The sequence below is a fragment of the Lithobates pipiens genome, unplaced genomic scaffold, assembly GCF_037356315.1.
Source record: "Lithobates pipiens isolate NorthernLeopardFrog02 unplaced genomic scaffold, aLitPip1_a1.2 Scaffold_16, whole genome shotgun sequence".
In the NCBI taxonomy this organism is placed as follows: Eukaryota; Metazoa; Chordata; class Amphibia; order Anura; family Ranidae; genus Lithobates; species Lithobates pipiens.
Genome location: NW_027507748.1, coordinates 209,270,446 through 209,282,623, shown reverse-complemented (window position 1 = coordinate 209,282,623; position 12,178 = coordinate 209,270,446). Strand labels below are relative to the sequence as shown.

Genomic DNA, 12,178 nt, shown 5'->3' with positions numbered 1-12,178 from the left:
CATCCTCCTTTTTGCTCTCCTCTGGCTTGACCCTATCCAGATTTTTCCAGGGGTAGCAGAGAGAATATCCCCACATACTCACCCTTCCAAATTTGTTTGCGGAATTTCGGTGCGTACCCAGAGGCCCCTCCAAACAAACATAAACCTCACATTTCACAGAGACAGCCAATCTGACTGAATTAGAGGTCGACCGATATGGGTTTTTCTCTGGCCGATGCCCATATTTAGAAATCGCCATGGCCGATATATGATGCCGATTTTTTTGGGCCGATAGATTTTATGAGATGAAGGGGAAAAAATTAACAGACACTGGGGCGTTTTTCAGGCGCTTTAAAATAGCGCCTGTAAAGTGCCTGCAAAACGGCTCCCCTGCAGTCTGTGTGGAAGCCCCGAGTGCTTTCACACTGGGGAGATGCGCTGCCAGGACGTTAAAAAAAAAAAGTCCTGCAAGCAGCATCTTTCGAGTGGTGTATACCGCTCCTCCACCACTCCTGCCCATTGAAATGAATGGGCACCACTGCCGAAGCACCCGCAATGCGATTTGGCAGCGGCGCTTCACGGGCACATTGAACCCCTTCCTGGGCTGCTAGCTGGATTATAAGTGCCCCGCTAAAATGACGGTAAAGCACCGCTAAAACCGGCAGCGTTTTACCGTCAACGCCTGCTCGCTCCAGTGTGAAAGCAGCCTTAAGTGATACAGAAAATTTCTTACATTTATTAAACAAAACAAACATCCAAACAGTTCACTTGTATGTATAATTTAGAATGAAAAATGTTAAATATACATATATACACACACACACACACACACACACATATATTTTACACAAAAACAACAGGTAATATAAACTTTTGGCTGAAAAAAATGGGCTAACTTTACCGTTTTTTTTTTTTAAATCTGGGTATTTTTTCCAAAAAAAAATTGAGTTTGAAAGACCGCTGTGCAAATACCGTGTGACATAAAATATTGCAACAACCGCTATTTTATTCCCTAGGATCTCTGCTAAAAATATAATAGAATATATATATATATATATATATATATATATATATATATATATATATATATATATATATATATATATAAAAATAAAGGGAAAAACCGCGCTCGACAATGGTGGGAAGTAAGAGAGGATAGTAATAACAGTAGTTACGGCTAAATACTAATTATATCATTAGGTTGCTGCCACCCACAAAAGAAAGAAACTCCAAAAGGTGTTTCCTCCAAGAAATAGAATAATATGATAACCAGGGTAATTGGCGCTACCTATAAGTAAAACTCCTTATATGTATGTATATCAGTATATAATTCCGAATATATCATATATTCATCTAGAAGAATATATATATATAATAGAAGGAGGCATAACCCCAAAGGACTATCAATCTGCGATTTAAGATTTACAAACTACTCAAAAGTCCCAAAAAACAACAAAGTTCCTACTAGAGATTAGTTCCTAGGATTAACAAATAATTCCAATGAGCAAAAGAAAAGGAAAGAACGAAAATCAAACAACAAACTAGAAACCAAAAGAATTTTTTGTGTCTGTATCGCTAAGAGACAGTATTCCCTAAAATCGCATTAATGCCAAAGTGTGGTTTGAGTAGGCAAACTCCCAGTAAGAGGCGTATGTAAATGTGCTAGTGAACTTATTAACCCAAATATATAAACTGTAAGTGTAAAACGCTAATATAGATACATATGAAAGAATTTTTTGCCTAAAGTCGCATTATCGCCAAGATGTGCAAAGAAACAAGTAGAAGGTGTATGTAAATGTGCTTAATGAGATTAAAAATCAAAATGCAAAAATTCAAATTATACAACCTATACACGCAATGTGCTAATATAAGCATATATATATGAAAAAACAAACTACGGAGTTACGCCTATTACGTCAGTTCCGTTCGTTGGAGCGCAGTTGGAGTGCAAGCCGTAGCTGCGTGTCCACCGGGCGGTTTCCACGTTCGGATTATTATATTTTTTCCGCGCTAGAAGGGCTCTATCCCTGGGGGACTTACAAACACTGGAGTGACTCCAGACAAACAGGTTATATCCTGGGACATTACCATTATTATTTTTTTGGTGTCTAGTCCTTTGTGTTATCTGGGATAAAGTGCCATTAGCGTATGGTTATTACCTTTCTTTTAGCCCTGTTCTAGGATTTTTTTCTTTTTTCCTGGAACGTTATCATTTATATATGGAGGCTGAAAGGTTTTTTTAATGGACTGTGGTCCCACATCTTGTCTCAACATATGAGAATTGTTTTTTCCGTTTTATTATTTTTTATGTTTTTATTTGTTTATATTTTTGTGGCAATAAATTGATTTTTTATACAAATCACACTATGGAGACTACAATTTTTTTCCTATGAGGAAATCTCCCCCTTGGTTGCGATTGAGGAGCTGGACATCAGCAGGGACTGAAAAAACTCTCTCTGGATGCGAATGAAGAGCTGGTTACCGGTAGACTTTGTTTCCAAGGCGAATTACCCCTGCAGGGGTGTATTCTTCTGGTGAGTGGGGGACCTTGTGGGGGAACACAGAAGTCACGTTGGAGATTGCACGAGAAGCACTTTAGTCACATTTTTTGAACTTTCTGTAATTGCACTGTTGAAGAGATTTTTTGGAAATTTGGACACTATTTTTGTATTTTTTGTTATTTTGTTTATTTAAGAGACCCTTTGCTTTTTTATATATATATATTTTTTATATATACATCCTTTTTTCTTTTTTGTACACATTTTTTTGTCCTTTGTTTTTTTCACCTGCACTTTTTTGATATATATTTTTGACATAATTTCTATATATTATTATTAATATTTTTGTTTTTTCATATATATATGCTTATATTAGCACATTGCGTGTATAGGTTGTATAATTTGAATTTTTGCATTTTGATTTTTAATCTCATTAAGCACATTTACATACACCTTCTACTTGTTTCTTTGCACATCTTGGCGATTATGCGACTTTAGGCAAAAAATTCTTTCATATGTATCTATATTAGCGTTTTACACTTACAGTTTATATATTTGGGTTAATAAGTTCACTAGCACATTTACATACGCCTCTTACTGGGAATTTGCCTACTCAAACCACACTTTGGCATTAATGCGATTTTAGGGAATACTGTCTCTTAGCGATACAGACACAAAAAATTCTTTTGGTTTCTAGTTTGTTGTTTGATTTTCGTTCTTTCCTTTTCTTTTGCTCATTGGAATTATTTGTTAATCCTAGGAACTAATCTCTAGTAGGAACTTTGTTGTTTTTTGGGACTTTTGAGTAGTTTGTAAATCTTAAATCGCAGATTGATAGTCCTTTGGGGTTATGCCTCCTTCTATTATATATATATTCTTCTAGATGAATATATGATATATTCGGAATTATATACTGATATACATACATATAAGGAGTTTTACTTATAGGTAGCGCCAATTACCCTGGTTATCATATTATTCTATATATATATATATATATGTTTTGGGGGTTCTAAGTGAATTTCTAGCAGAAAATACAGGATTTTTATTTGTAAGCATCAAGTGTCAAAAAAGATTTAGTCTTTAAATGGTTAAACTGAGAACTCTACACACTGAGATGAGTTCATTCATTCAAGTGTAAACATTGTATCTTTTTGATCTTTTCTTGGCAGACTGCCCAGAGAGGAAACAAGTTGCTTCACTCAAGTCTCTAGGCAACTTACACTGACTTCTATTACTGAAGTCATTTGCAAGTTGTGCTGAATATATAATCTGACTTTTTTAACAGCACAATCAGCCGATGCCGATTAATTAAAAACGCCAAATATCGGTCGACCTCTAGACTGAATCCTGTTTGGCAACAGCCTCCCCCGATGACTCAGCCATGTCCCTCAACACCAACTTGTGCCCCGCCACAAACTGGCTTGGCGCCACAGGGGGATCAACCCTGGACAACAAAGCCAGCCTTGTTACCTCTGACTCACCGGCGGGATCCACACCAATGATGGCATGGCCTGGGCACTAGCTGGTTCAAATGGCTGGCTCCCTCATACCCAAAAGGAACCCCTGCAACACCTCATCTGACCTAGATGTGGCATGACCACGGCCCGCACTAGGAGGGGCAGAAAGTGTAGGCAAATCAGAGCCGCCAACTCTGTGCAGGACAGGGCCCCCCCCCCCAGACACACATTATCAGCAACAGCAGAAAACAGACATGTTAGTAGACTTTACCAGGCTGCCTAGGAAGGATCCCACCAGCCGTAGGTCCCAACTCCATCAATGCAGGGCGTCTGTGCAACTCCTCCCCCTCTGAAGTGGACAACTTGCCCTCTGATCTCTCAACTATCTCCACATCTCCTCTCTCTGGCAGCAACCCAGGAGTAGTGGCCCTGGATGCTGAGGATCCATGCAGCTGCTGGTCCCGCCTACTTGCAGTGGCTCCACCCGATTTCTGGGTCACCTTACCGCTGGTCTCACACCACCGCACCTCTGACATCACCTGGTGCTGGTTGGTCCTGGGAGAGCCACCGGCCACGGAGGTAAAGGGCCTGGGGGCCATATCAGCACGATTTCCCCACCGAGGCTCTGCCCCTGCTGACTCATCGCCGGGCGAGGAGCCCGACTGTTCCTGATCCTGATGCCGGGCGGGCCAGGGAGAGACACAGACACCCCCGGAAGCCCTGCCCCTGACGATGAAGGGGACTCCTTCCAGGAGCACCACCCGTGGGCGCAGCCGATCGCTTTGCAGGTAGTCCTGAAGGGGCCCACATGGGACTCCCAATGTGGCACCGAGCTCTGGGGGAGGAGACTGGAGAGAAGCGATCCAGGGGCAGAGCTCGTACAGACTCCTGCTCCCCTGTCCCTGACCCGGAGGCTCGATCTCGCAGGACAGATGAGAGCTGCTCCTGCAGCCACTCCACTCCTCTCCACCCTGAGCTGGGAAAGCAGTCTGTCTGCCATCTCATCCAGCAACCGCGAGGGGATCCAAGTTGCTACCTGCGCTGTGAGATCCTCTGGACGCTGGGTTTCAGCTAGAGGTCGACCGATATGGGTTTTTCTCTGGCCGATGCCGATATTTAGAAATCATGGCGGCCGATAGCCGATATATGATGCCGATTTTTTTGGGCCGATATGTTAGGCCGATTTTATTTTATTTATTTATTTTTAATCCCCCTTGATCTAACACACCTTTCCCACTGGGGCGTTTTAAGGCGCTTTTGGGCTAAAAATAGCGCCTGTAAAATGGCTCCCCTGCAGTCTGTGTGAAAGACAGAGTGCTTTCACACTGAGGCGATGCGCTGGCAGGATCTTAAAAAAAAAGTCCTGCAAGCAGCACGTTTGGAGTGGTGTATACCGCTCCTCCACCACTCCTGCCCATTGATATGAATGGGCACCACTGCCGAAGCGCATGCAATGCGATTTGGCAGCGGTGCTTCATGGGCGCATTTAACCTCTTCCTTGGCCGCTAGCTGGGTTATATGTGCCCCACTAGCAGCCAAATAGCACCGCTAAAATGATGGTAAAGAGCCGCTAAAACTTGCGTTTTACCATCAACGCCTGCCCGCTCCAGTGTGAAAGCGGCCTTCATAAGTGATACAGAAAATTTCTTACACTTAAACATTTATTAAACAAAACAAACCTCCAATCAGTTTACTTGTATGTATGATTTAGATAAAAAAAAAAAATAATAATATATATATATATATATATATATATATATATATATATATATATATATATATATATATATATATATATATATATAAAAAAAATAAAAACAGGTAGTCAAAACTTTTGGACAAAAAAAAAAAAAAGGGCTAACTTTACCATTTTTATTTTATTTTTATTTTTTAAATGGTGTATTTTTTTCCCAAAAAAATGCATTTGAAAGACCTCTGTGCAAATGCCGTGTGACATAAAATATTGCAACAACCGCTATTTTATTCCCTAGGATCTCTGCTAAAAAAAATATATATCATTTTTGGGGGGTCTAAGTGATTTTCTGGCAGAAAATACAGGATTTTTACTTGTAAGCAACAAGTGTCAGAAAAGATTTAGTCTTTAAATGGTTAAACTGAGAACTTCTACACACAGAGATGACTTCATTCATTCAAGTGTAAACATTGTATCTTTCTGTTCTTTTCTTGGCAGCCTGCCCAGAGAGGAGGAAAGGGTTGCTATGACGACTCAGTCAACTTAGACTGACTTCTATACAGAAGTCATTTCAAAGTCCCGCTGTAGTTCTAAATCGGCTTTTTATCAGCACAAATCGGCCGATGCCGATTATTTAAAAAACAGCAAATATCGGCCGGCCGATATATCGGTCGACCTCTAGTTTCAGCAACTATAAAACACAATATCTATACATTATAGTATAACCAAAGTGTCACAAAACTTTATTTTTGCAGCACAAACCAGCACAAATGAATGGCGTGTTTGATTTTAAAATTCAGCAACATGGTGTGCAAAGTGACTTACGTTAAATTGAATGTTTAATATCTCAGAAACCGAACCGACACAAACGTTCATTTTTGCAGCACAAATGAATGGTATGTTTTTATTCAGGTTTTACAAACATGGGGTGCCAACTTCACACAGCTTAAACGTAGCACTAAGCAACGAGACTAGTTTTGTGTCATTTGGGTGTTGTAGGGGGGCTGAGTAATCTTTGGTGACCTTTAATAAATAAATAATTAATAACACAAAAATGATAAAAGTCAGAAAGGAAATTTAAAACAGCACAAACGTAGCACTAAAGAAACACATTTGAGTTTTTATTTGTGCTGATTGTAGGGTGGGCAAAGTAAGTGTGGTTTGAGAAAAAACCGTTATAACTAAAGAACCATAACAGCGCAAATAAAAATTTTAGTAGCACAAACCAGCACAAATGTAGCACTAACCAACGAGACCAGTTTCGGGTCATTTGGGCATTGTAGGAGGGCTGAATGACCTTTGGTGACCTTTAATAAATCATTAAATAGCGCAAAAACGATAAAAGATAGAATGGAAATTTTAGCAGCACAAACGTAGCACTAACCAACGAGACCAGTTTCGTGCCATTTGGCTGTTGTAGGGCGGCTAGGTGATGTCATAGTCTGGAAAAAACAAAATTGCCAATATCTTAAAAATAAAAGCAGCAGAAATGTAAATTTTTATGGCACAAAACAAAAAATGTTCTCCATGTGTCCTGCTCACACCATAATGTTGATGTCACATCTTTTTTTGTGCTGAAAACTGCATGCACGTTGCAGATTTCCACAAATTTGCACAATGGTTTTCTTTGTACCCGTGCAGAACACGTGCAGAACACGTGCAGAACACGTGCAGAACAACTCACATCTCTACACATGATATGAACGAGGCCTAATAGAGAAACATTGTGAACTATAGAGACTATGAAACATTATTACCTTTGTACAGGACTTTGGAAACAAAATAACCTGAGCTTTTTAACTCCACATATGAGGCTGCTTTGTAAGTGGAAGAAGTGTCTAGTATTGAAATCAGCATTGTAGTAGCTGGAAGCAATAGCATCAAAATGGAAAACAGCTTCTACCCCTTAATGTAAAGTCCAGGCTTTTCTGAACTATACTTAACCCTTTTCATGCCCAAGCCTCTTTCTGACATTTGTGGCTTAGAAGAGAGAGAGATAGATAGATAGAGATAGAGATATATATATATATATATATATATATATATATATCAGTAACAATAGCCCAATTTTGTATAATTTTATGAAAGATGATGTTACGCCGAGTAAATAGATATCAAACATGTCATACTTTTAAAGTGCGCATACTCGTGGAATGGCGACAAACTACGGTACCTAAAAAATCTCCATAGGCGGCGTTACAGAGGAGGTCTAGTGCTAGAATTATTGCTCTCGCTATGACGATTGTGGCGATGCCTCACGTGTGATTTGAACACGTTTACATATGCAGGCACGACTTACATGTGCGTTTGAAGCGTGAGCTCGCATGGACGGGGTGCTTTAAAAAAAAAAGTTTTTTCTTATTTTTAGTTTACATTGTCACTTAAAAAAATAAATAAATAATTGATCACCTTTATTGTTGTCACAAGGAGTGTAAACATCCCTTATGACAGTAATAGGTTGCGACAGGTACTCTTTATGGAGGGATCAGGGGTCTAAAAGACTCCAAATCCCTCCTTTGCACTTCAAAATATTCAAAAACAGCGATTCTGAATACTTTTAAACGTGCCATTGGCAGCCGCGTAAACTGGAAGCGATTTTGCTTCTGTGTTTACAGAAAGACGACTGAAACAAAGCAGTTTCCGGATTCCTTCAAAGTCTCGCTCTAGACAGCAGAAGTGTCGGATAGGGTCTCCCGGTGGGACGGGAAAAGCATCAGAAGCCAAGGACATCCCCTCTCGCTCCTTCGGGATAAAAGCCAAGTGGCTTTTAGCCACATCAGTTGTTACCCCTGAAGAGCCGACTGCCCCTTAAAGCCAAGAACGCACGTGCGTATGGTCAGCGCTAAGACTTAAACCTGTTCCCACATGCATTATAACTCCTATTCTAACTACCCTGTGAAAGGAACACGTGTAACTTACCTATTCCAGTCATGTGATCTCCAGTGGCTGGCTTTAGGGAAAGAGGGGATTGCTGACAACAGCTGAAATGCCTGTGCAATGACATCACCCATAGGCTTGCTATGGAGCATTAGTTGTTGGCTGTCCCTTCTCTCCTCTAGAGCCAGCCATGCCCTTTCGGTTTTTGGTCTGAATTTAGACAGCGGTTGTTTGTCTTATTTGGAGTTATGGGCTGCCAGATATAAATTAACTTATGTCTCTTTACATCAAGCCATCTAAAATCCATCCTGTTTTGCTGAACCTGAATGAACTCTGAGGTAGCTGGATGTAAACGAATACACATCTGTTCACACCCACCTGCCTATAGACTTGCATGGACCTGAATGAACGCTGAGGCAGCTGGATGTAAACGAATACACATCTGTTCACACCCACCTCCTATAGACTTGCATGGAGCTTAAGATCAGGTCCGCCTACAATAAGGTTAGCCAGACCTGTAAAGTCTGTGAAAGAACCCTTACATTATGAATTTATTTTAGAGGTTAGTCTTCTTAAAAGTTCAGTACCAATTTTGAACATCTACCTTCTTTTTCTTCTTGGCAGTCTTCTCAGATTTTGTTTTATCTTCATCCTCTTCTGGTACTAAACTGTATTTTGTTCCACCCGGTTGCATGAAGCAGTCATTTGCAAAGTGCCCTAAAATAGAAAGCACACCATTATTTTTAAATGATTCAATTGCAGGTATATAAAATCAGCCATTTAAAAAAAAAAAAAAAAAAAAAAAAAGAAAAATTACGGGAAGTATATAAATCCACATCTGTCATCAAACTAACGCCCGCGTTTTTGGATGCATCACAGTCTGATGCTACAGGTCAGGGGTCTCCAAACTTTCTAAACGAAGGGCCAGTTTACTGTCGTTCAGACTCTGTGGGCCGGAATGTGGCCAGAGTGAGTAGAAAATACTTTGGCGTCAATAGTATACAATGCTTCATCATTGGTATTAGTATGAGAAATATACCAATGGTTGTTATCAGGGGGAGGGATCAATGCCCTATCATTGGTTTAAGTGGGAAGAATGGTGCTGCACTGTTGATGTCAATCTGGGGAATAGGCAATTGTATTAGGAGGAAAAGAATAGTGCACATTGTTGATATCAGGGGAAAGAATGGTGCCCATCATTGGCGTCAGGAGAAGGAATGGTGCCCAAGGGCCAGATAAAGGCAAGCAAGGAGCTGCATCTGGCCCCGGGCCACAGACTGGAACCAACTGCTATAGGTGCTTCTGTACCATGGAATGATTATGCAGCTTGTGAATTGGAGTTCTACAACCTTGAAGTAAATGTTAATATTTCTGACAAGAGTTAAACCTACATTTCACTACCTGGGGTGCTGCAGGAGAAATCTGCAACATTCAGACCTTTAAAATCCCAGTGGCTGTTAAAGGGGTCAAACATGTATTTAAAGTGGAACTTTAGTGAAAAGATCAAGTCCTGCTAGATCATTTAAGGCTGGCCATTCACCTTGTACAGGACTGCTGGTTGTGATCCAAAAATATGGCACTTAAAGCAGAGAGGGACACCGTAGGATATTTCAAGACCAATAAGGAGAAAAGTCCAAATGGGCGATATGTATATACATACATTACCCACACTACAGTTCCATCTATTTGGGTGTAAAAACATCTCTCAGGGGAGCAGGTTAGCAAACCCTAAACTTAAGAGGGTGGTACTTATTCTTAGGGACAGTTTGCTTATGAAATCCAAGGTTTCCAGAGTGTTTCCTGTATTGGCGCAGCTCCACCGGTTTTGACTCCTACAGATATCATCTAGGAGGAGAGGAATGGCGCCAGTTGCAGTCCCTGGGGTCTTCGTATACTGCGCAGGCACGCCGCAATAATGTCACAAGCACACCGCCGCGTCCCATCTGTTCTGTCGGATGAGAACATCCAGAGACCGCATTGGTGACCATATTGGAGACAAAACGCAGCCGACACAAAAGCATCCTCTGGTGATGATTGGAATTAATGGCCCGATATAGAATATAAGGGCCTGCATGCTCCGGGTACAGGTGTGATAAGAAGAAGAAAAATAAAATAAAGGGGGGGGGGGGTGTTCAAAAAAGAAAAGAAACCCAAAAAAGGTAAAAACCATCAATATTTCAGCTCTCAAAGTATAAGGGCGAGGAAATCCCACTACGGAGCTAGGAGGAAGATAAGCCACCTCCAAATATTATCTACAGAAATCCAATCCATGGGGAAGAATGGACTTAGATTAGAATTGAAAAAGTGAAGGGACCACCTATTTGTGAACAACACCCCTCACTTGGGAACTAAAATATATTTAGATATGTGTGGGGGAACATGATCCATCCAGAAAGGGCCTAAAGCTCTCTGCCTCATTGAGGCCTGGAGGAGTTGTAGCCTTAAGATATCTGATTCACCGCATTTCGCACTGGAACAGAATCTTGTTCCAGTCACCTCCTCTGGTAGGAATACGTATTGTCCAAAACCGCAAAATTAACATTAGGCAGTCAGTAATTATGTCTCCTGGCAATGTGTCTGCCCAGAGGCAAGTACAGATTGCCTATTTGCATACTGTGCATGTGTTTGTCAATGCTTTTGCCCAATTCCTGCTGTGTCTTACCCACATAGAAGACACCACATTGACACTGCATAAGGTAAATCACACCCTGTGTTTTGCAATTCGCAAAATGTTTAAGGCAGAAACGTTCCCCATTAGGCAGTGTAAATGAGGTCCTCTTGCCAATAACTGCACATTACGAACAGGATCTGCAAGGATAAGTACCCAAAGTTTTGCAGGGGTCCATCCTTGAGTTACCTTTATCTTCACTTTGTGTTAGCATTCTATGTTACTTGTGGAATTTTAGTCACTAAATTTCCCAGTATTGGATCTTCAGTCAAAATAGACCAATATTTTGTGAGGATTTTCCTCCCTTGATTATATTCATTGGAATATCTCAAAAGAATAATAGTAGTATTCTCCTTCTTTTTCTTGCCTTTGGATTGAAAGATGAGATCCTGTCTTTTGGTGTCCTTAACCACTTCAGGACCGCCGTATTGCCAATGTACGTCAGCACAATGGCACAGGCAGGCACAATCACGTAGATGTACGTGATTGCCTTCCAGCAGGTGGGGGGTCCAATCGGACCCCCTCCCGTTGGATACGACGGTCCGGTTCCCTCCAGGAGCGCTCCGTGATGAGGGGATGGCCGTTCGTTTTCGGCCACCCCCTCTGGATCGCTCCTGGCCAATGAGAAGCTTCCTCCCACTGTGTATTGTTTACACAGGAAGGAGGAAGTGATGTCATTCTCCTCGGGGCGGTCTTTTTGACCGGACTACGAGGAGAAGAGTAAAAGTAAGTGTGCACCAACACTACACTGACATGTAGGTACACACAGGCACACAAACCCCCCCCGATCGCCCCAGTCACAGTGTCACTGATTGCATTGATCATTTCTTTACTGATCAATGCATTCAGTGTCAGTTGTGACAGTAAAAACTGTCAGGACAGTTAGTGTTAGGTCCAGGGTAGCCCCCTATCACCCCCCAATAAAGATTTAACCCCCTGATTGCCCCTAGAGTTAACCCTTTCACCCCCTTTTGCCAGTGTCACTAAGCGATCATTTTTCTGA

General features: G+C 41.2%; 1 protein-coding gene across 2 annotated transcripts in view; it reads right to left on the bottom strand.

The window, feature by feature from the left end:
• The window catches only part of ZCCHC17 (zinc finger CCHC-type containing 17), a 49,201-nt gene that overhangs the window by 8,150 nt on the left and 28,873 nt on the right, over positions 1-12,178 (bottom strand). For both annotated transcript variants that reach the window (XM_077480962.1, XM_077480963.1), the window contains exon 7: positions 9,112-9,224. In XM_077480962.1, coding sequence (XP_077337088.1) covers positions 9,112-9,224 — 113 coding nt within the window. The remainder of the gene's footprint in view (positions 1-9,111; positions 9,225-12,178) is intronic.